Here is a 26,202-nt window from a genome sequence, read left to right as displayed (position 1 = left end):
AGAAAAGAAGAGGAAGCACATATTAATTTACTTCCCTAATATTTCCTCACACAATACTCAGAGTATCTTAGACTAGAAATGTCTTGGCACAATTCTCTGTGAGTGAGTGTATAATGGTGAGTGCATGGGAAAGAAATGAAAGTATTTATGTTACTGCTGTATAATCACAATTTCAGACTGATACATACCACCTTTCTAGGAATAACCAGGTAATTGTCATTGCAACTTAAAATGCAACGGAATTCTGAAATAAAAAAATTTCAGTCTTTTCAGTATAGATATATTTATCTACACAAATCAGGTTTAACTATCATGATTTTCAATGAAAAGAAATACACTCTGACAAAACAACTCCTCCCTCATGCTGTTCATTTTCACCCAGAAAGTATCCATTTCTCTTCACAAAGTCTGAAATGAACACAGAGTCATGCAACTAAATTATAGATGACTCCAATATGCAGTTTCAATCTACACTTCAGAAATTAATCCTGTCCTTGAGGTTTTGTTTAACATTCACTGTACGGAGCTATAATGTATAAAATGACTGTAAATGAAAGCATAATTTAGTCTGGTTGGTCAATGTGCCTACAAATTCAGGGTTGATCTGCTCCTTGTCAGTATATAAACTCCGTTCTCAAAACTTATGTTTTGGTAAAAAATTCAAGAGCTTTAATTCTGGAAAACATAAAATTAAATTATTGAATATTAAGTTTTTATAAAATTAATAAAATAAAAACTAGGATTAAGACCTAACAATGTTTGTAGCTAAAAATATTTATCTTAGCTATTTCTAATTTTCCAGTTTTTAACGAATTTTTTGTACACAGAGTAAACCCTGAGAGAGATTAGCTCAGTTGGTTAGAGCATGGTGTTAACAACCCCACGGTCACAGGTTTGATCCCCATATAGGCCATTCACTTAAGAGTTGGACTCAATGATCCTTGTGGGTCCCTTCCAATATTCTGTGATTCTGACTCAGCAAAAATGCCAAGGTCAGATGTTTACACCACAATAAACATCTCATTTGGTTGGAGACTGGATTTAGGTTTCAAATTGTAGTAGACTCCAATTCCAACATAGATTATTATGCTCTAACAAAAAATCCAAGTCCATTCTGCAATAAATATATTAAGCATGTGGTTTCTTTTAAAATATTACTTCTGTCATTGCATGAATAAAAATTAATCCAGTACAAGTGCCTTTACTTGGTGCAAAGTTTTGCTGCCCAGTATAGGCTTGTGTGACCTGGAGATGCCTGTTCCTATCATGACAGCTGCAAATATATAGAACCAGATGTTTCCATATTTGAGTCACAGTCTGAAGCAATATCTCAAAAGCATGAGCTTTGGAGAGAGTTTACTGCAATCATATTTTTTAGAATCACAAAATCACAGAACGGTTTGAGTTGGAAGGACCTTTAAACAACAACTAGTCCAACATCCCTGTCATCATCTACTCAGAGTTCCACCCAATCTGAATACTGCCAATGAAGGGGCGTCTACAGCTTCCCTGGACAACCTGTTCACAGAGATTGGGGATTGCCTCAACACAGGTGCAGGCCTTTTTGAACTCAGTGAAGTTTGCATGAGCCCACTCCTCAACTCTTTCAAGCTTTCTCTGGATGACATCCCTTCCCTCTAGTGCATCAGCTGCACCTCTCAGACTGGCGTCATCCACAAACTCGCTGAGGGTGCATCCCACTGTCCATGACATTACTGAAGAGGTTAAATAAAAAGGTCCTACAGAAGAGATTTACATAGAGATAATTTGAAACTGGGTTTGAAATGTGTGGGCAGAAATGCCCAGTGTAGAGAAACCTGTACTTTAGAGTTTAATGCATGGAGTGACCCACTGCTGCTACTTAGAGAAAAAAATTTCCTTCTGAAATTAGAGTGTTTTGTCAGTCTTTGGCAGGGGAGGGGGGTAGGGGGAGAATTAAAGCAGAACAAAACATACACAAACCAAAGAACAAAGTTACTAAATAAGGAATGACTGAGTGCCATCAAGAAGCAAAATTAAGCCCTCTAAAGCCTTCATGTAGCCTTCATCTTGTACACAGGCAGTACCTTGCTGTTTCCAGGCTGAGTAATCAGCCTTTGCTTCTGTTACTTGGGAAGATTCTCAAAGTGGCCACATGATGGTAGCCTAGGATCAGAGACAAGCAAGTTAAATTATGAAGGTAAAGGAAATAAGGAGAAAAAATGCTTCTTCTTGTAAACTGAAATAAAAATATATGTCTGGATGGGTCACCACCATACAGTGGGTCACCACCATACAGGAGCTGAGCTATATTTCAGCTTCCAGGTATTGTAATATTCAGGACAAGACTACCCTGTGTACCTACTGCATAACCCTATAATGAAACATCCTACGTGTTATAAGCTCTCCACTCTTTCAGAAAAATTTATATCTAGCAATATTCTGATCACACTTTCCCTTCCATGTGAGGTCAGCATATCATCAGCTCCACTCTCCTACAAGTTCCCCTTTTCTTCTTAAGTGCAAGACAGAAGGTTTAAATAAATCTCCTTGCTATGGCCTCAGAGTGTCTTATTCATTAGAAAAAAAAATAGCTTTGACTGTATGCCATAAATAAAGGAAAGGAAGGGTTTGCGACAAAATCAGCTGATTCTGTAATTTGAGAAGACCTTGCGGTATTTGCAAATACCCTGTTCCTTCTCAGAGTATAAATTCTACTTGCAAGATTTGAAGCATAGCTTGGTTGTGTAAAAAGGTAAAGACAGTGTTGTGTTCTACAGAAAACATCATTGGCCTGAAGCCAGCTTGGTGCTTGCTTGGATAATTCTACTACACAGAACTGAGTATTTATTGGTAGAATTAAAGAAAAATAAAAAAGGGGGGGGGAAGAAAAAAAAAGAAAAGAAAAGTCAAAACCAGTCCTAAACCATATATCACTCAAGCCCCCTCAAGCCCGTTTAGACAAAGCTGTTTATGTTTTAAATTTTTTGAGTTTTCCCCTGGATTCTCATTTTCCTGCTCTCTTTTTGCATTTTTCCTCGTTAGTGTCATGTCAACCTGTGACCGCTCCTGCTCCCGTTAAGGTACGGGACCTGGTGTCTGGACCGTGGTCTGGCCCTCATCAACTGATAACCTGGGGAAAGGGTTATGCTTGTGTCTCTGCAGATGATGGACCGCGGTGGGTTCCTGCTCGGTGCGTGCGTCCTTTTTTGCCTCGGGGGAACCGACAGTGATGACTCCTACACGGAACAGCTCAAATGACTCAGCCCATGGAACAGCCACAACATCTGGGTGACCCTGATGAAAGCACTGAATCAGACTACCTTCTGTGCCTCCTTGGCGAAACCAGAGTTGCTTTTTCACACATGCCTTGTTGGGGTACCTGTAAATAACTCTAATGCAGTGAAACTTGCTTCTAATGTTACACGATTACCTGATGTAGCAACAAAGGCTTGTAATGCTTCTGCACAGAGCTGCATTGCAAATGTAAACGACTGGCTTGTTAAGCTACCAGTAGGCATTGCACCGCAGGAGCTAGATATTTTGGGTACCTTAACTGCTGCTGCTTGCTTTTATTTTGGTTATACGGGTGCGACACTGCTGGTTAATAAGTACAGTAAGAGAGATGGTGCTTCTGCTACCACAGAAACTCTTTCACAAGACTTGTCTCCAGATACGCCCTTTTACCAGAATGCATCTGCTTGGTGTTTATATACACACAAGCGACCTTCACCTAGTGTAACAGTTGCTCGTCAACTCCCGAAAGGATACTTTTTGATTTGTGGCAATCGGGCATGACCAGGTATTCCGGCGAAGCCCACTGGGGGACCCTGTACGTTTGGTAAATTAGGCTTGCTTACCCCCACAGAAAAGCTTTTGTTGAATCATTCCCATCTCTACAGTCATGTCTTGACCAGTCACTGGCCCTTGACTCTAAATGTCGGGACATGTTAACTTTGTGGGGTCAGGCATCTATTGTGTCTACCTCTCTGTTTTTGCCACAAGTTGCCTCAGCAAAAGCATTAAAGTAAATCAATGCCTTGATGTGCTGGGTGACCAAACAAGCAAATTTGACCTCAGATACTTTGTATAAGCTTGCCACGGATGTAGATAGTGCATGGCATGCTACACTGCAGAATCGTGCTGCTATTGATTTTTTGCTATTAGCACATGGACATGGTTGTCAGGAATTTGAAGGCATGTGTTGTTTAAACATCTCAGATCACTCTGAATCCATCTACAGACAAATTGCCACGCTTCAGGAACAAACAAAGAAGATCACACAGGAAACTGGGTTTTTCAGCCTGGAAGGCTGGTTGTCTAATTGGGGCATTTCGGGTTGGTTACTGTCCTTACTCAAGACGGGGGTCTTAGTTTTGATAATAGTTATGGTTGTGCTAGTAATGTTACCATGTATTGTGTCGTGAAGGGACCCCTGGTGGCCTAGTGGTTAGCATGCAGGACTCTCACTGCTGCGACCACGGGTTCGAATCCCAAGTCCCCCGGGCAGATGGTAGCTCGTTAGCCCTGTGAGGCCATCCATCTATGAGAAGGACACTCTAAACAAACCTACGTCCTAAGGACCTCACTGCCATTGTCCAGGCTTGCTTGGCCCCGGCAGATGAACCTTAGGATTAAAGGGTGGGCTCAGTTCAGCGCAGGCTGTGTCTCACCTAAAAAATCCATTGCGCAGGCTGGAAAGGTAAAAAGACCTTTCCCCAAATCTTCGTTCGCGAAGACTGGCCATTATATATATATATATATTATATTGTGTCGTGTTTGCAAAGGGCCCTGCAAAAGATGACACAGGGAATATTTCTTGCACAATTACAGAAAGGGGGAATTGATGGGGTTAATAGCGCGTCTATTAGCTTCCAGGATGGAGATATCGACTGGGAAAAGTTTCGGGTGTATCCTTGATGATAAGGAAGTCAGTACGCAGCCCTAATGGAAAAAACAAAGGCAGGCTGTAAAGTTGGTAGGCCTAGGATGTGGGAACTGCAATAAGGCCTTGAGCTTTGCCAAATGTATCGCCCATAGATCCTAGCCAATGAAAACGCTGTTGCTTGCTTACCTAAAATGAGGATACTGCTTGCTGCTAGCAAGGGGTATAAAAAAGCAGATGAGAAAATAAAGACACAAGACATCTTTCCTGCACATAACTGACTCCTTGTATCTTTATCGGCCGTCACAACTCTACACTGACAATACCTCACATAAAAGATGAATAATTTAAAGTAGATTAAGCTGGAGAAACAAAAAATAAAAATGAAATATTTTCTTTTTATTAATAATCTTTTCATTACTATAACTTCAGTGTTCACTCATCATTATCTATGAAGAAGACTAAATGCACTAGTCATATAAAGGTTATACAATTATTCTGGTTTTAAGAAGAGTACAGACTGGCCCAAAAATCTCTGGCAAAATGTGCTGGTCTTGAATGCCTTTAGACTGGCATGCAACTCCCTTCCCTTTTATTAAGTAAACCAAATCATCCTTCACACGGCACAGCAGCTAAGGAGAACTTTATCATCAGGTTATCTGATTTGGTGAAAACATCCATGTCGAGATCAAACACTGATTATGAGACTCTAATTGACAAGATGAAATACATATATAGTATCCCAAATCCTCTCCTGAGGTGATCTTTGGCATTTTGTGCATTATCAGGAAGTCTTACATTCCATACTGTTAGTTAAACTGCCTGCACTGAAATTAATAACATATTGTTTACTTTGTATAAATACTGAAGATTTCAACTTTTCCAATCTATATGAAATTTTTTAATAATTAATGAATATCACATGAAAATAAATTCAGGTTTTTATCCCAGCTCAGTTTCCTGTATCCTAATTCACTGTATCAGTTATTAGTTTCACTAATGCTGGGACTCAGGCCTCCAAAAATAATTCTGTTCTTAGAACAGAAAAGGGTCCAATTTCCAGAATTAGAGAAGTTGAGTAGTCACAAAAGTCTCAGCACTATGTGAGTACTGTAGCAGGGCTCTTTCAATTCCTCTACAGACCAGTAATCAGAACAAAAAATTGGTTTTTTTCTCCCATTTCCTGTTTCATGAAGACAATATTTGTACTGAAGAACTACATTGGCCCATAATTCACCAAGTCTTTCAGCCTCCCAACCATAATGCAATTTGCCAAAAATAACTTTTGTTGTAATTGTGGACTTCTGTTATTTACCTGCTGTTTATGGACATGCTTGATGCAAATATTCTTTTATGAACTATAAACAGCCAGCTAGCATAGCTATTCTCAGATCAGTGCCACAATTCTTCCACGTGTGTGCTTCAGGCCCTCACTTCCTTTGGGATGATATTTCCCTTGCTGAAGGGACTTTTTGAAAGACTAAGTAAGCATGAATTTTGAAGGACTAAGCAAATTCTGTGTCCTCTTACTGACATCCCTTGGCTTTCTCAGCAGATTAGTTTTCTATCAGGCTCAATGAGGCTCTCTTGGTTTTCTATTTGCAATCACATTAACCTTTCTTCGTATTTTTATCTTGTGAAATGTTTTATGCAATATTCATTTCTAACACGAAGCCCCCACTGAGGGAGAAACAAAACCTAAACCATAAAACTCTTCTGATATCTATCTCAGGAGAAGCCTTTTGCCAAAAGACAAACATACACTTGAAGTGCCAGTTTTCTCTGGTGAGTTCACATTAAATCTCACAGAAATCAGTTTGCTGAATGGTTCTTCACACCTCTGAAAGTGAAGCATATGTTTTATTTTGTCTTTGGCTTCTTTCCACTGTTATATTTTCACAGTAATTACGTGTATATTTTTGCATCTGTTCTCACAAGCCTCCAATGAAAAGTCCCTTGCAGATCTTTTATGCAAAATGGTACTCTTTAGAAGGAAGGGAATAAACTCTTAACTAAGAAGAAACTAATGACTGTCCATATTCAAAATGCATTAGTTCAGCTGTTGTTAACCACAATATGTGCTCAAACATCATCCATCTATCTCCCTCTTCTGTTTGTTGTACAGGAAGCTAATCAGAAAAATAAAGGAAAATAATTATAAGTCAAGTCTAATTCCTCTGTAAAGTAGCTACTGATTATAAAATTTGCTCTGTTTCCTTTATTTCTCTCTGTTCTAAACATTTTGATCTGTTTCACCAGCCAAGTTTCCCCTTTACAATGAACTTTCACCATTTTGCCATTCATTATTGCAGGGAAAGTGTCACAGCCAAGGCAGCTTTACAACCACTGAGTAGTGATGGAGCACATTTTAAAACTTTTTATCACCTTGAAAACTTACAGAGGACAGATTTCAACCATTTCACTCGGAAATGAATTGCAAGCCTAGAGAGAGAATGAAAATTTGTTCTTCCCTGAAGTAGGCAAATAGCACAGCAGTTCTCTGAAAGACTGACAGGCACAACCAATTCTGCACACTGAGCTCCCGGGAATCACAGGTGAGTGTATCCTAAGCCTTTCCTTAGTTTGTGGGAGAAACACTAGAAACATGAGACATACCTGTGGCAGCTGCATCCATTGAGATGTAGTATTGTTCTGTGGACCCTCAAAGTGGTTTTGAGGGAAGCCATTCCAGGGACTTACTTGCCAAAGCATGCCCTTCCAGCACACATGCTCAGGATGTAAAAACGCTGACACAAAAGAGAAAGGTAATAAAATTGGTGCTGTCCTTGCAGCACTAGACTACCACCTGATGCTGGGTTTTTTTCTTTATCTCGTCAGTGAATACAACTTGAGTAACTTGCATGCTGGATTGTCATGAGAGCACTTGTCTTACAAAGTGTTAAAGCTAATCTGGAGCCAGCTTGGCATCTTGCCACAGGTGCTACAGAGGAAGAGTAGGTTTAACTGAATTTTCTCTAGTCATTGCAATATTTCATCAGTAATGAGATTTCCTTGGGGCCCAAATGGCAAATGCACACTAGTCCCAAGATCACCAATTAGCTTTTGTTCCAACTGAACATAATGATACAGAATCACATTTCACAACTTGACTGTTCCCTTTCTGTATACTATAGAACAGTAAAAGAGAAACAGTGCTGAAAATTTCAGTTTCTGCAAGACCTACCCGTTAGTCTGAAAGACATACCAGTTTGGTCCTTATCTAGAACTCTCATCATTAAAGCCATTTTGTTTGTATTTTTGCAATCTAACTTATTTCCTGACGTTAAGTCGTGATTTTGGGGCTTCAGTTGCAAACAATTCCTAGATTTTTTCAGGGGACACATAGTGAGGGCAACTTATGTCAAAGTTCACCAGGTACCACATCTTGGAACTAAATTAAATATCAAGGTGTGAAACAAATTTCAGGACAAGTCCTTTTTTTGTCATTACTGACAAAGAAAACATCCACAGTGTTATTCTGCATGATCCTGTTTTCATGAGTGACATCACCTGAAGGTTCATGTGTTCCATGTTAGATTACCTAGTGATGCCTATAGTTCTGCATCAGGTCCCATACTTTTCCTCCTGGTTGGCATGTAGAGAGTGCATATCAAGTGTCATGTTGGCTGGGAGATTTTATGTACCACTGATGGGATTTGGATCCTTTTCTACTCTGACCTTTCTAAATCCTTCCTTTTTTTTTTTTTTTTTTTTTTCCCTAGGCAATCTGCCCTTAACAGGTTTGAGGACATGATGGCAATATGCTTTGTCAATAGTTCATTAAAAGTGAGCGTAGAGTGAACTGACATTTTGTAAAATAGCAAGCCTGTCAGAGGACTAAAGAACATAATTAAAAAATCCAAGAAATCACTGGACCAATAGAGTCATTTTCCTGGATTCGTCCCTCTAAAAATGGTAAGTGTTCAGAGAAGTTCTCACGTATTAAACTAGAAAATAAGAGTCACACGATTGAAGTGTGTCCACTACACAACAACTAATATTTCCTGATATACTGGAAATCTTTGTGGTTGCATACTTAGGCCTTTCCACAGAAGACCAGTTTCATTCTGCTACATTTATAGATGCATATGAGAATCAGTTGTTTAGCTTTGAACCTACACAGCATTATTGTCAACTAGCTGGGCACGTTGTGCACACCTTATGGAAAATGAGGTTTCATGTTCACTGAAATAAATCTATCCCAAAACCATAATTCACTCTAATTTTACAGAAGTGTCTGCATCAGAAAGTGAGAAAGAGAACAAAAGGCCTTACTTCTGCAGGTCTTGAAATGAAGTGTCTTAACAGGGAATACAGTAGTGTCCTGCTGTTTACTCTGTGAATAAAATTGAGGAATTGAGACCTGAAGAAGAGGAAACATCTCAAGAGCCATCCCCCACATATTCCTTCTCTGCCAAGAAGAGCAACAAGAATAAAGGCTGAAGGGAATGAAGCTGTACAAGATACAGACAGACAGAAGGACAGATTTAATTTGGTTTACCACTCCTCCAATGAGAAATAACAGATACATATAGCAAGACTAGTACACTCGGTGGAGGCTATAAGTAATCAGATTTAAATACTGTTTTCTACTTTAATAACTTCATTTTTGTGTTCAAAATATTTAAAGGTGAGGCAAGCAGAGGACTCCATACTCAGACGGTACACGAAAAGATAGGTGCAATGTTTCTCAGTTCCAGGACACTAGCACAGACAAGTGACACTGTTTGTTTGGTCACTCGGGGTATTTGCATTTGTGAAGAGACTTTTCCTGTTCTTTGCATTGAATTCACCCAGCCCAGAAAAATGTGTAAGTTGTTGAGACTGGTGACATTGGTTTATTACCCATCTACAGGAAATGAGGCTAGCTAGTGCAAAACTGGGACCAGCTTTTTTGAAGGCCAAAACACTGGGCTTATACTCCTGTGCAGGGCGGTGATCCAAAGCAATAAGTAGAAAACAGTGGCATGGCTTTAAGCAGTGGTACCTGACCTATACTTGAGGCATAAGGAAGACTCATATATTCATCTACTTTTCAGGTGGTGCCTTGTACAAACATCTATATGAAAAATGCCTGGCAGAAATGAGTGAAAACTATGTGAATGAAGTAATGAAAAGTCCTTCTATTCTGACCTATTTGTCTCCCTGTAGCTGCTCGTCTCCCCATTATGTTACAGAAGTAACACCACATGGTAAGGGAAATGAGTAAGATGTAGGCGGGATTTTTGCACCCTGTAACAAGTTCAGAAGAACTCAATAACGAAATCATGCTCTCAAAGCATGCAAAAATATACCACCAGGGCAAATTCATAGTTTCTGCCTTTTTTGTGGTCTGTTACTGTAACGGCCACAGGGAAAGAAGTTTTCAAGGAGAAGGTAAGTTTACTTTTGTCTTTGTCTATTTTTGTTTTCTATTTTCTTTTCTGTTTTTCTTTACCTCCAAAGAAGCTAGGCAAAGAAATACTTAACTTTGTTATTTCTGTTAGTTTTAATGTTAAAATAACTGTCAGGTCTGAACAGACACTACCTGCAAATGCATGCTTTTGTCTGATGAATGTCTTAGCCAATATTTTGATGGTGTATTTTTTTCTAGAGTCTGAAAATAATAGTATAAATATATTTTAAAATTAGCAGTTCCCAGCATTACTGGCCTCATCCACATAGAAGCATTTTTCTTATGTTAAGACCTGCATTACAGTGTTGAAGAATGCCTAAGTCACTTTTTCTTGAAAACAGTCAAACTGGAAATGTTTGGATTTTAGAACTTTACATCCATAAAGTAAAATTACTATGCAGAGTGAATCTCTTTTAGGAGTACTGTATTTTGGCAAGAGCAGAATGGGAATATGGTAGTGTCCTTTCTCCTTTACGATTTTAATACTGAAGTAGAAGATTTCACATACACACAGTTCTCTGAAAATGTCACAGGTGTGTAGGCAAAATTTTACCTTCATAGCACAACCATCATGTGAGCAGTAATTCCATTTCATATATTCCCACTGACAAAAATAATTTTCTAAATCTTTCAGAGGCAAAGCTGCGAAATAAATCTCAGAGGTCTAGTCCTAATTACCATGCCCAACAGAGATTTTACCTTAAAAAAAATAGTCATATAAAAAGAAGTGTAAATTTTGTGTTTTTTTTTAGTTACAAACCTTCCTTTTCATTACTTACAAAAATCATAGCAGTATCAAAACATTATGAAATCCATGGTTATATATTACTCATAATCAAAAGGCTATTGGACAAGTTTTTATTCTTATCTAATCACCTTTGTAATCAACCTGGATGAGAATAGCCACTGCAGTAGGATTTCAGCTTCTGAATTCCTAATGACCTGTGGACATGTGTCAGAATTCAAGTTTCTGTGAGAAGTAACTGAGAATGACTTGTGCTGTATCACAGAGTCTAGCAGTAGCCAATTTCCATAGAAACTTTATAAATTACAGTACAGGAAGGAAACAACTTCACACAGAAATACTCTAAGTTTCCTTAAGATTTTGATCAATAATCTGCACAGGAATTATTTGAGATGTGAAAGAAAGTTTGAAACACCTCTGGGGAAAACAGTACAGATCCCAGTTCCTCTACGGTACCTGTTTTTCTAAAGAGAAAAAGCACTTGATATTTGCACAGGTATAAGAAAGAAAAGGAAAAGGCATTTTCAATAAAAAATTTGCAGTTATCAGTTGAGGAAATAATAGTTGCAGCATTTCTGTTTAGTACTTAAATATGGATCCCAAATGATGTAAAAAAGAAAAGGAATTAATCATCTTGGATTTACCTGACAAAAGTGGATAGCTCAGAGTTAGAGAGATTCCTCTGGGCAGGTTGCCCTGGGCTATCTTTTCAGCAAATGACAGAAAATAAATATAGTGTAACCTTCATTTCTCTTGTCCTAGACTAGGTTGAATAAACCGTGTCTTAAGTAGCTGGGTTTTTTTCAGACAATGTTAAGGCCATATGGAATTACTGGTTCTCCTGTAAGCATACCTATACAGCTTTTGGGTCAGTTTAGGTAAGACAAACTCCACCCCATTCCACCTGATAGCATCTTCAGAGTTAGGTTAAAAGCTTAAAATATTTTAATTTCCTTTTATTCATTTCCAATAGCAAGCATGTTATTTACAATCCATAAAAAATTATCTGATCCTTTATGTCCAAGAGTCAAGAGTTTATGTATTTTTTATTTAAGAATTACTGAATAAAAGTAGAAATTCTCTTTTGCTCAAGACCCAAAGGTGTGATCCTGTCCTCCCGTATTAATAATATTGTTTCCCACAAAGGATTGCAGAGCCAAATTTTCTTTACTCTGATATTTTTCTGAAGCTTATAATCCTACATTTTTTTCTAATGTCTGCACAAATGATGGAGATAATTTAAAGTGACTCAAGAGGTGTAAATAAATAAAAGCATTCTGTGTGCTTAAAACAGTGGGGTTTTATGCAGTTGGGTGCAGTCATCACATTTCACTCAGTTGAGTAGCTTGCTTCTTTCATAGAAAGAATGTCAAGAAACATTTCAAATATAGCTAAAGATAGTAAAATATGGGAAAATAAGTTATTCATGTATGAAACAAAGGATGCTTCTGAGGATATTAGCATACTTCCATATGCATTTGTTATCATCATCATGAAATAGTATAGGAGACAATTCAGAAAGAAAAGTACAATACAGAGAAACTGAACTGTTCTTTGCATCACAGCTCACAGAAAAGGATAATGAGAGTACAGTCCTTCCAAATAAGTGACAAATATGGGTTTTGTCAAATAGGAGTGGTTCAGCAAAAGGACACTAAATAAATTTAGCTATATAAGCTGGAAACAGAAAAATGTTGGTGTTTCTTTGAAATAATGTGAGATAAATGTCTCATGAAGACTTAGTTCTATTCCAGGTGTTGCTAAAAATAAAACTGTAATGCTGACACTGTAAGTGAATACAGTAGGCTCAAAAATAAACATTATAGGAAGGGTAATCATAATTATCTATTCTGCTAGACTTTCTTTGGCATAACCTCAGAAATGTGAATAAATAAAATTGAAAAATAAATGCCCTCAAAACTTGGAAAAAAATGTCCTGTCAACAAGTGGTGTAGAGAGACTTGTACTTATCTGAGTGATCTTCACAGCATGTGCCCGATGTTGGTATGAACATGACACTGTGCAGATGATCCTGACTGTTTTGTAGGCAGAGTAATGTTCTGGCTGTAGAACTTGGGCTTATTAAAGAACTTCTGAGAATATTTCTATATATGCTTTTCTTGAATATAAAAACCTGAGGTCATCGCTGAAGAGTCCAAGGATGTAGTTTTATTTGCATTTTCCTTGACCACAATGCCATTTTAGGAGTTCCTTTCACCCTATTTCTTTGTTGCTGGTCAATTCAACTGCTTGTTGAGCCACAGGTGAATCAGGTTGTGAACTGATTTGAAATCAGAATAACCCTTTTTTCTTTAGATTTGCAGCACCGGTAAAGGCCTAAGGAACCCCATCTCTCTAAGACCTTTGGACAGCACCTGCAAGTATACTCCAGACTGCTGCATCTGCCTGGCAATTTCTTGATAGAAAGGAAATTTCTTTATTTGTTTTGTAAATGAGGAAGTGAAGTACACAGATTTGATTGACCCAGGGTCATAAAGTGAATCTGGCAGACCAGAGAACTGATCAAAGCTCTCCATCACCTCACCACAGTACCGTAATAACTGTACTCTCAAAAGTGTTTGTTATGTATATGAACTCACACATAAACTGGATATAAACAATTCTATGCTGAGAGTTTTGATACATTTAGTGACTAGATAAGGGTCAATATTTCTTACAGCAGCAGAAATAGCTTAGATAGCTCTTCTCTAGGTCTTTGTTGCTTAACCCACACTGTCATCTCAGATGAGCTTGCTCCACTGTTTGTGGTAAAGGATGTTAAGCCAGGTTAAAAAAAAGTGCTGGGAGGAGCATTAGTTTTAATGATGATCACTTATTCAACACTACTCACTACAAGGCTCTACAAGGAGTGGCACTAGCACAGCCAGGGAGGCAGGATGGAATCAGGATAGTCATGGAGGATGGGGAAGGACAGGAGATGCTTAAGCTAATAATGCTGCTGAAAGAAATGCTGCTGAACCAAGTTTCAACCTTCCTCTTGGAAGGGAGGAAATTTTCCAGAAACCCAGGAGTACTCTGACAGTTTTCTTGTCTCTTGAAAAATTCCTCTTTATTTCCAAAGATGTAAAAATTGGATGTGGATTTTTAGGGCTAACTGGAAAGGTGCGTGTAAAGGTGGTACATGTGGTGCTTAAACTCAATGAATAGTGATTGGACTTGGAAAGCTATGACCCAGTCCTTCAATTCACACTGATAGTTCTTAAGAAGAGTACTGAATGATTATCATTTCCTGTTGGAGATCTCACCTTTTGGTAGGGAAGAAACACATAAGAAATTCATTCAGGTTCTGAGTAGATAACCTGAATAATCTTTTAACTTAAGCAAGGTATCAGCTTCTGCTTCAATTTTGTCTTGATTTTACACTAATTATATGGATATTCAGGCCTCCTTCTATCAAGTTCAGTGCAAACAAAATTCACTCTACTCTTGAACCCAAACTACTGAAGCAGATTAGCAACCATTTCCAATTCATGATTTAAAAATATGCCATTCTGTCTTTGAAATCATAACACTTCTGTAGAGACTAGCTTCAGGAAGCAGTCTCAGGGTTAGGTTGTAATCAACCAGCTGTCGCACAGAAGAAAGCAGTGGACATCTTTTTTTAAATCAGTAGTGCTTGGTGAGTCAACCAAGAGTCGGAGCACTTAAGCACAGGAGAGAGAACTTGCCTTGCTCATGGTTGTAGAACTTATATTCCATTGTAGACTGGGCATTAGTTAAACAGGGGGTCTAAACAAAGGACACCATGGTGACTGTCTTTGTTATTAGCTTCCGCTAAATCACAATGCTTGAATTTATTAAAGACTTAATTAAATCCCAGTCACATCTGGAACAATGGTAGATAATCCTCATTGCTCAACACAAATAAAATCATTACCATCTTCAAGTAAGTACAAAACTACAAGACCCAAACAATATGAGGTTGGATTTACTAAGCAGGTAGCTAAAAATTTTTAAATGAGCCTGCAGTGATTTGCATTACTTGAGCACTTATACAGTCTTTCTGCAGAGTGGACACGGGATAATCTTTCTGTGTTTGCAGAAATGAATGGGACGGCCATTGAAAATTTTGTCTGTGTCATTTTTAATGTGTCCTTCATGAACTGCACGTGGCATGTGGGCAGGACTGCTACAAGAGATACCCAGTATTTTCTGTACTGGAGGCCCTCAGAGTAAGTAGGTCTGTTTGAATCTAGGGAATTTTCGTTTCTGGTTTGATATGTTACATTGTCAATATTTAGCTGATACGATATTTCATGTAAAGGAAAGAAGATGTCACAGGGTGCCAGAATTACATCAAAGATAATTGGGGAAGGAACACAGGATGTCGATTCCAAAATGTGACAATAGCATATAAGTATGCTTATTTCCTGGTAAATGGATCTAGAAGTGGAGAAAACATTCAGTCATATGAGAAGAAGATTATGCTATACAAAATTGGTAAGGATTTTTTTGTTATTATTATTTTATTTCTAGTTTTATACTAAAGGAATGAAGAATTCATCCCTGGGAAAAAGCATATATTTTTAAAATACTGCTCCTCATAACAGGTGGGTTTTTTTCCTTTTCTCCAGCCCTGATGTCTGAAAAGTCTAAAGTATAAGAATGAACAAAAACTAAGGAGTATAGAGACAATCATGGGTTGGAGAATCATGAGCATTTCAGTCAAATATTTATTCTGTGAAAGAAAGGCGTCATCTTTTGGGATTAACTAGTTAAGGATGTCTGAGTGGGACTACCTAGATGTTGGTCTTATTATCTCATAATTCTGTGCATCCACAAATAAAAAAGAACCAATTACCTTAACAATGTGAGCAAAAGCCTTCATTTTTTTCGATGGAAGAATGTTGTTGATAAAAAAATAGTATTTCTATTTTATATAAACACAGTATTAAAAAAGACTAAGAAAAACAAATGCATACAGATTATATGTTGAATTCAGTAAAATCTAATAAATGGCTTGTGTTTTTTAATTTTACTTACTGTTGTTGCTGATACTCCAGTCCCCTCAACTGGAGTACTAGAACCAGGGAGTCATGCTTCAAAATATGGGGAGAATACAGTAATTCTGCTAAAGCGGCATTATATCTATTTAGACCAGTTGCTTGAACATCTACCTATATTTTTAAAAAGGCAGAGTGAAGAGAGCTATTATTAACCAATAGTATTTCTGATCGTATCATTGTAGAAAAACTCACCCCTCCATTAAATGTCACTGTGAACTGTACAGAAGCTTCTCATACATGTCATATTCAGTGGCAACCACCTCACACAAGTCATGTGAAAAGAAGCAGTTGTTTCAAATATGAAATTGTCATAGAAAACAAGGTAAGAATAATTATGACTTTTAATGTATTTTATTATGTCTGTATTCCCACACATACCACCATACAACCAGTACTGTGTTCTCTTCGCCTACTTAACTAATCTCTCTTTTTTGATACGTAGTGCCTCTCTTACACATGAGCTGAGGACTGCTATTACTCACAAAGAGGGGCAGCAAAGTGAAGGAATGCTTTCAGTCCACTACATAGCTGGTGCTTAAAGCAACTGGCCAAGGAATTCCCCATACTGAGGGAGAATACCTATTCTAGTACATATAAGAGAATGGAGCCTTAGATATCTCCACCTGCATGCCTGTACTTTTCATTCTGTCTTTCGTGTATCCAACCTTGCCTTCTTCTCCAATTGCCTCCATTTACTGACACCAGCCTATGTTGCTGAAGGAGTTTAGGAGTTTATGCTTCTCTAGAGTAAGCCTGCAGCATACACAATCAAGATGGTTGCACCACAGCTGTCACAATCAGATGTAAGGGGCAGTCACAGAGCATCTGTTCATTGTGGGGTTTTATTAAGTTCGAAGTTCTTTGGTTTTTAACTTAAAGTGGCTTTCCATGTCTCAGCTGTATACAGTTGCTATTATAAATTTCAGTACCTGCAAGTATTTTGAAGTATTACATCCTTAAAAAAAAAAAGTTCAAAATATTTGTGGAAATATTTGTGAGTTTGTTGTTCCAACAGTAAAAAATTAAAAATTTAAAAAAAAAAAAGAAAAAAAAGGAGACGTAACATAACTAAACTAAAGGTTTAAGAATATAAAAGCTACACAGGCAAAAAAACTAATGGTAATAGTATTGTCTGAGTTTACTAGTAAGTTTTAGATACTTTGTCTTGTACAAGTAAAACATAAAATTTTAATTGGTTCTAAACCTGAGCCTTTTTTGTTTAGCACTTTGATATTCAATTCTGTAATCAAATTTAAGTGGTACAATATTTCAAAGCCACTGTGATTATGAAAAATCATTTAGTGGAAGAATAGCTTAACTTTGTGGTCTTTAAAAGAAGGCATTTAAGATATTAGATACACATTTTTTTCATGAAAATCAAACATTCACGAGAGGGCTTGCTATTATATGATAGCAAAATAAATAATCTTAAAAATTAAACTTTTCTCTTGTTGCTAGGCTGATCCTGAGAAAAACCTCAACACCACATCTAAAACAGTAAGTCTATATTAATCTAACATTTATTCTTTATTGAAATTTCTTCTATATTAGAGCATCCTCCCAACAAATTGGTTTGGTTTCACATTATCAGTTTCAATGTACTACATATGTTCTTTATTGATAAGTTTTCTAAATCCAAAATTTTAAACTATTATTTATAAAACATGGTACAAAAACACATGCAAATGTGGAACTTGATATTACTTCACAAAATCTTCTATTTTACATTCTTTTGTACTTCCTAGAAAATTCAGATATCTGTGTATAAATATGGATTGTGATTCTGTGTAACAGACACACAAAATGTGGTGAATTTCTTCTTTATTAATGGTATCTGGAAGGGATTGAGATAGAAGAGGCAAAAAATATCACCTGAAAGATTAAGCCAGTATAAAGATGGACTTAAAAAAAATCAGGTTTTCACATCTGTGTAATCTGGATGTCAAACTCTACTTCAGTTTTGAAAACATCCACAGTAAGAGAATGTCAGATCTCTAAAAAATTTTTCCCCAAAAGTCCTATTGTTTAGCATAGCCTAGGGAGCCAGGGAAGCACATAGCAAGTTTCTTCTTCATTATTGCCAATAACAAAAATGTTTAAACAAAAGGAATTAGGATGAAACAATCTAACTTATTAAGGAATATTTTTCTATTTGTTATTTCACTCTAGTCTGTCCACAGGGATGTAAGTAAAATTTTCTCATAATAATATAAAAATAATAAAAAATTCTCAGTCTAGTTGTTTTACATTGTAGCACTCCTACCTATACGAGAACTTCAGCGCAGAAAAAAGGTACAGCATCAAAATCAGAGCAACTGACACAGGCATTTGTTTAGTGAGCCCAAGTTGGGGAGAGTGGAGTACACCTGTGGAGTTTGGTAAGAATGAAAATCACTTCCTTGACCAAGTTCATTTAATCCTTGTCTGCCTCATTTATTACTTCATCGTTACAGATGGAAGCACATTGATAATTGCCCATTAATTTGCTAGGACAAAAAGAGGTGGAGAACTGGCATGTCTCTTAATATGAGGGAGTTTTCCAAGCATTCTGGTGTGATGGTGCTTCTTGCAAGGGGTTAGTGAATAAAGCAGACCTTTTTGAGGTCTGTTGTCACCTTTTCTTCTTCTTTCATCTCTTATGGATTTTTCAATACTCAGGGCTCAGCTCCTCAGGTCTCATGTTACTGCAGATAGTCCACATACTGTTAACCATTCTGTTCCTTCACATACTACAGAGCAATGAGGTGCTAAAGTCATCGCTTCATACAGTGCTTGACACTCTCCTGCAAAACAGATTGCAAATAGCTGTGCAATCATTCCTGTTCTATGATGCTAACCAATACTTTGATGATTGTTTGACTTTCAGGAAAACAACAATTTACATCTACTTCATCATATACATTATTTCTGATACCAGGGCTGACAGCAAGTCTTGCACTTTTTCTCTGCACAGTGTAAGCCTCATTTCTTGCACAAAATTTTTATTCTGTAGTTAAAATAAGACCTTTTCCCCCAGTGGAAAATTTCTGGCTTCTTTCTAAAGGAAATGAGGGAGGGGGGGAATCAACACTGAACTACACTAGGAATCATGACCTGTTGGATGTTCCTCAAGTGGGTTTTATATTTCTGATTCCCAACATTCTTATCAACTTGATTAATATAAGGCAATGCTTTCCAATACTAGGAAAAAGCTTTACCTTGGTGTCACTTTCCTGACATCAGACCCTGCAATGTAGATGTGTGGTCCATGAAATTGTTTTCATGTTTTGACAATATAACCCATCCATATACTTAAAAAAACAACTTCTTATGAGGCTTTAGTAAGTCATAAGTCATCCAAATTCTGAACAATGAAATTATAACATTGTATTCAGCCTATGTAATGTTTAGCTACTTTTGTCTTAGAGGAATAAAATAATACCTCGGGAGCATTATTATAGAGTGTGTGTTCATATGTTTGCACACTAATCTTTTCTTCACCAATACTTTTTGTCACTGTAGAAGGGTTTATTTGAAAAAAACATCTGCTACAGTACCACAGCCAAGAGATCCATTCCATGAGGCCTTTCCAATGGACTTCCAGGTACGTTTTCTTTCTGTTTTCCTGAAACTTAAAAATTTATGTCACGTTCAGTCTTGAAGGTATGACCTAAGTGCCAGAAAGATGCACACAAGCAAGAATCATTTTTCTTTCTTCTTCTTGTTCCTGTGGTATGGAAAGAGAAGTTCCATATGCAAACAAATATTCTGTTTTACCTTTTCCATTATGAAAAAATTTTCATTTGTCTACATGGAGCACTGGAGAAAATACAGAGTTTCACCCTGCCCTCTCTATAAGCCATAAGCTATCACTTGAATAGTGCTGACTCTAAGCTTCTCAGTGCAATAATAATGCAGAATCACACAGGGAAAGAAGGGACAAAGAATTCTACAATCATTTTGCCATAGCAGGTGCTGAGCCCCATGTGAGTATTTGGTAATGATGCTAGAGGAAGAAAAGTTTCTACGTTATGGTAAGCAAGTGATGCCTTAAGGCCCTATTCGTTTTTTATTTTTCTAATTTTTGTAAGCCTGATAAGTTTTATAAGAAGTAGAAGCTGCAGCCCTTGCCCCTCTACCCTGTAGCACCCTTTAGTTTACACATTCCTTAACCCTCTTACCCCATTCCATGCTCCCTATATCAACCCTACCCCCGAATCCAGTCTGGAAACTGAAATTTGTCCACAGGGACACACTGAAGTATTGGTGAGCCTTTATAAATCCTTTTAAGTTCTTTTCCTTCATCATGTTAACTCTTCTATATTTTAAAATAGGAGTTTTCTGTCTTTTGCATTTGTAGTGGGTTGACGCTAGCTGGATGCCAGGTACCTACCAAAGCCACTCTCTCACTGCCCTCTGCAACTGGACAGAGGAGAGAAAATGTAATGTAGGGTTCATGAGTTCAGAGAAGGACCAGGAGAGATCACTCACTGATTACCATCATGAGCAAAACAGACCCAAAGAGGGGATATTAATTAAATTTATTACTAACAGAATCAGAGAATGAGATGTAAAATAAATCTTAAAAAGTCCTTTACCCTGCCCCTACCTCCTTCCCAATTTCTACCTCCTCCCCCCACAGTGGTGCAGAGACATGGGTAATGGGAGTTATGGTCAGTTCATCACAGGTTGTCCCTGCCACTGCTCAGGGAGAGGAGTCATTCCCCTGCTCCAGCGTGGGGTCCCTCCTACAGGAGACAGTCTTTCACGAATTTCTCCAACACGAGTCCATTCCAGGAACAACAGTTCTTCACAAACAGCTGCAACATGGGTCACTTTTCCACAGAGTACAGTCCTTCAGGCACAGGCTGCTCCAGTGTAGGTCCCCCACAGGGCCACAAGTCCTGCCAGGAAAACTTGCTCTAGCATGGGTTCCGCTTCCCACAGGTCAGCAGGTCCCTACCAGAACCCTGCTCCAGCATGGGCCTCCCACAGGGTTACAGCCTCCTTCGGGCATCCACCTGCCATGGTATGGGTCTCCTCCATGGGCTGCAGGTGGATCTCTGCACCCCCATGGTCCTCCAGGGGGACAGCCCATCTCATCATGGTCTGCACCACGGGCTGCAGGGGACTCCCAGCTCCGGTGCCTGGAGCACCTCCTCCCCCTCCTTCTCTACTGACCTTGGTGTCTGCATTGTTGTTCACATGTTCTCATTCTGCTCTTCTTTTGTTGAAATTTCATTTTTGCAATAACTTTTTTCCCCTTCTTAAAAATGTTACTACAGAGGTGTTACTATCATTCCAGATTGTCTTGGCCTTGGGCAGCAGTGGATCCATTTGGGAGCCAGCTGACATTGGCTCTACTGGACATGGGGGAAGCTTCTAGCAGCTTCTCACAGAAGCCACCCCTGTAGACCAAAACCTGGCCACAAAAAATACAAACCCAATACAGAGTTGAAAAGTCTTTTGTTCCTCTTTGGGGAGCTCAACATGGAGGGAAGACCTAGACATGTCTATTTTGGTTTTCTCATTGACAGAGTCCTACAGCTTTTATATAATAACAACTCTTTGAATGACAGGAGATTCATAAGTCATGACTTTGTGGCTAATCTCATGCCTGAAACACTAATGAAATGTTTTATTCTTCCTTTAACAGACAGAATATGAGAATCTGTTAATAAACCATGAAACTGAGGAAATAATAAAGATTGAAGAAGTGATGTAATGGAGTGCAAGTGAAACGAGCAACTTGATATTTTTCAAGCACATATATCCTGTTGGCAGAAGTTAACAGGCTTTTCATATTCTCTTCCTCTTGCAAGCAGTGAGAATAGCATTGCCTGTAGAGACAATTCCCCAAGAGCCCATCTTTAGAAGCCTCTGTATTTGATTGCATTTTCCATAAACATTTTGAGTTTTTGGACTGCTTCCGTTTCTTCTTATGATAAATACTGCAGTGTTTCAGCAAAAATATTTCAGTATTGCCTTGGAAGTTATTATACTGTTTTTCAATACCATTCAAAAGAACAAGAACAACGAAACTTAAGGGGTTTATTCAGGATCTCCAGGGGTTCAGTGTCTTGAAAAAGGTACAGCTGTATTAATACCATGATCAGAAATAAAAATTTGTCAGCTGTATGAAAACCTACTGAAAACTAGCCAAGATTAAACCTCTCAAGAAAGATCATTTGCTCATACAAAATGAGTATTATTAAAGAGCTCATGATACAGTTTTCTAAGTCTACTTGTTGCCTTTAATCTATGTTGCTACATCCCTCAGCACAGCATGTTGCTCACTGACATTTATAAAACCAAAAATTTCCTTCCATTCTTCATCCCTTCGTATCTGTGCTAGATGAAAAAATTACTTAATATGTGATTTCTAACAGGTAGCAGATAATTATGTGTATATGTGTGGAGTGGGAAATGTTGGAAATGGAACTTTCAAACTCTCCAGCAGAAGCCTGCTACTTGCTATCTGCAAATGGTACAGGCTGGTTGAGTGGGTTTATAACACCTGGATGAAATAGAAGCATCACATCCTGAATCCTCCAATTAGTAAGGAGATGTGAGAAAAACCCATCAATTTTGACCTTCCATTTGAATGAAGTTGAATATGATTCAGCAGTGCCCTGGTAGCCACAAGGGCCAGCTGTGTCCTGGGGGGCATCAGGCAAAGCATGGCCAGCCGGTCAAGGGAGGGGATTGTCCCGCTCTGCTCTGCACTGATGTGGCCTCACCTTGGTGTAGCTTGGGGCACCACAATAGTAAAAAGACATAGAGCTATTATAAAGCACCCAGTGGAGGTCTATTGAGATGTAGAAGGGCTTAGAGGGGAAGCCATACTGGGAGCAGCTGAGGTCACTTGGTCTGTTCAGCCTGGAGAAGAGGAGACTGGGGGGGAGACCTCATTGCAGTTACAACTTCCTCGTGAGGGGAAATAGACAGGCACTGATCTCTTCTCTGTGGCGACCAGCGATAGGACCCAAGGAACTGCATGAAGCTATGTCAGGAGAGGTTTAGTTTAGATTTTAGGAAAAGGTTCTTCACCCAGAGGGAGGTTGGGCACTGGAACATGCTCCCGAGGGAAGTGGTCACAGCACCAAGTCTGCCAGAGATCAAGAAGCATTTGGACAATACTCTCAGGCACATGGCGTGATTCCAGGGGCTGTCCTCTTCAGGATCGAGAGCTGGACTTGATAATCCTTGTGGGTCCCTTTCAACTCAAGATATTCTCTGTTTCTCAATTCCATCAAGTTCTCAGGATGGTTAAAGTCATCTCAAGCAGCTGAAATACTCTCATGGTAAATAAAGTCCTCTCAGGGTGATAAAATTCCACTAGACAAGATTACCTTCAAGTGATCATCTTTGAAGCTAAATTTTTCTATGGTTCTGTGTTTCTAAATAAGTTTTCAATAAAAATTTCTTTTGAATATCCTTTGGAAGAAGAATCAGAGCAGGATCCTTCTACTTAGGCCAAAAGATAAAAGCACCTACATCAGAAGTGAACAACTAAGGCCAAAGCTTACTTTAATCTAAGGGCAATTAAACAGATATAGTCTACTGGATCCTCTCCATCCTACTTCACTCAGTGTTGATCATGGTCATTGGTGCACCCCTTACATCCCCACTGCTTTCACTATGAAAGCTTCAGAGACTGCAAAGCCATTAAGAAAACTTGTTCACTACCAGCATGTTGATGAGAAAACCATAAATCAAATTCATGAAACAGTGCAGGTGGGAGTAGGTGTGGGACTAAGGTGTCATTTTCCCATCCCTGGGCAAAGACCCAATATAAAAATCTGTGGGAAAGGATGGTCAGATTTTACAACCTTTTAATCAAGTGGCTTGAACGTTCACCCACATAGAAGTCCTTTTTTTCTGGTCTCCTATAGCTGTTCCTCTGTTCTGTGGAGAAAAACATTTGCTAAAAACTAGAAAGTTCTTGCTGCAAGGACTAAGCTGAAGCTCTTGTCTACCATTCGTGTTTTTGTGACACACGTAAAAGCTGTAACCAGCATAACAAAATACCCAGGCGGTTCTTTTGAACACTCCTACTGTTGTTGGAGCAATAAATTATTCTTCAAGCTTTCGTGACTTTTAAGAAAGGTTGAGTTTATTTCTGCTCCTGCAGTGATTTTATTCCCAGTAGGGCCAAAAGCCTGTAAACAGCCCTAATGTCTCCACCTAGGTTTCTCCTCTCTCTTCTTCTTTCTCCTCTCATTTCACTTCCAGCTCCTAGACCATAGAGAGGCCACTTGACATTAGTTTTCTGGCCTCTGAAAGATAACAGACTTTGGTAACACCAGCAGTAACACCAGCTTTGCTTGGGAATTTTTAATTTTTTTAAATTTGTTTGCATTTTTGAAAGTTGCAGGTAAAGACTTGCCTTAAATATAGACAAGCAAAGAAATCCCCTAAATAGAACAGTTCCCTTTTCTGCAGTAATACCACTGTCCTTTTATGGGCTGTTTGGATTGCTCTACTGCAGTATATTCCAGTTTAAAAACAAAGTACCCAAATCCCCAAACCTTAAAACCCAGTCTTCTTCATTTTGTTGCAGAGATATAAAATCTGAGAGAGCATACAAAATACAATGTTACCACCACACAAAATTGAGTGCTTTCTTCCAAAGAGAACACAGCACACTGTAGGGGTTTTCATTCTTTGTGATCAGAAGTCCTTTCTTGTGTCTTTGCAGCACAGTAAGTGTTCAAAAAATACCCACATGGATAAGTATGGAATTTCTTTAATCTGCAAGTACAGTGAAACTTCGGACAATGGACTGTTTTTTTCCTTTGAATTACTGTCATGGGCCCAGACCTGATGTCTTAGCTTTCAATTGCTTTTTCTGCTGACATCTATAATGTGATAGGGATAGTCATAGTGATTCTTACCAAAAAGAGTTGTTTTTTTGACTAAATCTACTTTTTGGTAGAATATCCGTCTATTTGCTCTTAATTCCCACTCTTTGCTTCATAACTGTGCTTCAGAAAAACTTTGTTATTCTCTACTAGCACACAAAGAGAGTGAATGTCAATGAATTGGTCCTTATAAAGTCACCATTGCCTTAGACTTTTACTTCTGAATCCACAAAAGACCAGATCAGTTAATTCTCTCATGATTATTGATTCTGTGGATGACTGGAGTTTTTTAAGTTCTGATGTTCAAAGTTGTTCATCTCCTCAATCAACACTGAGTCATTAACAGACATGATCAAATGCACAAACACAATCATAGGGTGTCATTTAATAGACTGATTTTTGATTCATGCCTGGCTCTATTAGCACATTCCTTGCTCTTTTAGTACTGCATGTGAACAGGTAGTTTTTCCCTTTTTTTTTTTTTTTGGGTAGAAAATAATTTTGAAGTCAAAAAGTTTCTAATATGAGTAGACTTGTGCAGTGAGTTGAACCTGACCAGATGCCAGGTACCCACTAAAGCCACTCTCTCACTCCCCTCTGCAACTAGACAGAGGATAGAAAAAAAAATCAGCAAAGGATTCATGACTTGAGATAAGAGCTGGGAGAGGTCAGTTACTGATTACCTTCATGGGCAAAACAGACTTGAAGTGGGGATATTACTTAAATTTATTACTAACAGGATAAAAACCAAAGAGTGAGAAATAAAACAATCTTAAAAACACCTTCCCCCCACCCCTCCTTCCTTTCATGTTCTCCCTCCTTCCCCCCAGCGGTGCAGGGGGATAACGAATGGGGGTTATAGTCAGTTGTTGTTTCTGGGGTGCAGTCCTTCACAAATGAGCTGTACCCACGTGGGTCCCTCATAGGGGCTACAAGTCCTACCTGAGAAAAGCCTGCTCTAGCTTGGGCTTCCCTCTCCACGGGCTGCAGGTCCCTGGCAGGACCCTGCTCCATCCTGGGCCTCCCACAGGGTCACAGCCTCCTTCATGCATCCACCTGCTCCAGCATGGGCTCCTCCATGGGCTGCAGGTGGGTCTCTGCACCCCGGTGGTCCTCCATGGGCTGCAGGGGCCTCAGCTCCGGCACCTGGAGCATCTCCTGCCCCTCCTTCTGCACTGACCTTGGTGTCTACCTTATTGTTCCCATGTTCTCACTCCTCTCTTCCCTGGCTGGAATTCTTTCTGTGCAACAACTTTCTGTTCTTAAATATGTTGTCACAGAGGCGCTACTATCACTCTTGATTGTCTTGGCCTTAGCCAGTGGCAAGA

At 38.7% G+C, this 26,202-nt stretch overlaps 1 protein-coding gene across 1 annotated transcript in view; it reads left to right on the top strand.

Moving 5' to 3' along the window:
• Positions 1-10,107: 10,107 nt before the first annotated feature.
• Positions 10,108-26,202, top strand: part of LOC113963556 (granulocyte-macrophage colony-stimulating factor receptor subunit alpha-like) — a 30,730-nt gene continuing 14,635 nt past the window's right edge. The window contains exons 1-6 of the mRNA XM_027674793.1: positions 10,108-10,240; positions 15,068-15,197; positions 15,290-15,465; positions 16,214-16,353; positions 17,490-17,528; positions 18,286-18,409. Coding sequence (XP_027530594.1) covers positions 10,132-10,240; positions 15,068-15,197; positions 15,290-15,465; positions 16,214-16,353; positions 17,490-17,528; positions 18,286-18,409 — 718 coding nt within the window. The 5' untranslated portion in view covers positions 10,108-10,131. The remainder of the gene's footprint in view (positions 10,241-15,067; positions 15,198-15,289; positions 15,466-16,213; positions 16,354-17,489; positions 17,529-18,285; positions 18,410-26,202) is intronic.

This window comes from Neopelma chrysocephalum, unplaced genomic scaffold, assembly GCF_003984885.1.
Source record: "Neopelma chrysocephalum unplaced genomic scaffold, ASM398488v2 Primary Assembly neopelma1_25, whole genome shotgun sequence".
Taxonomy (NCBI): Eukaryota; Metazoa; Chordata; class Aves; order Passeriformes; family Pipridae; genus Neopelma; species Neopelma chrysocephalum.
Note: the sequence above shows the minus strand (reverse complement) of the source record. Positions and strands in the feature narration are given on the sequence as shown.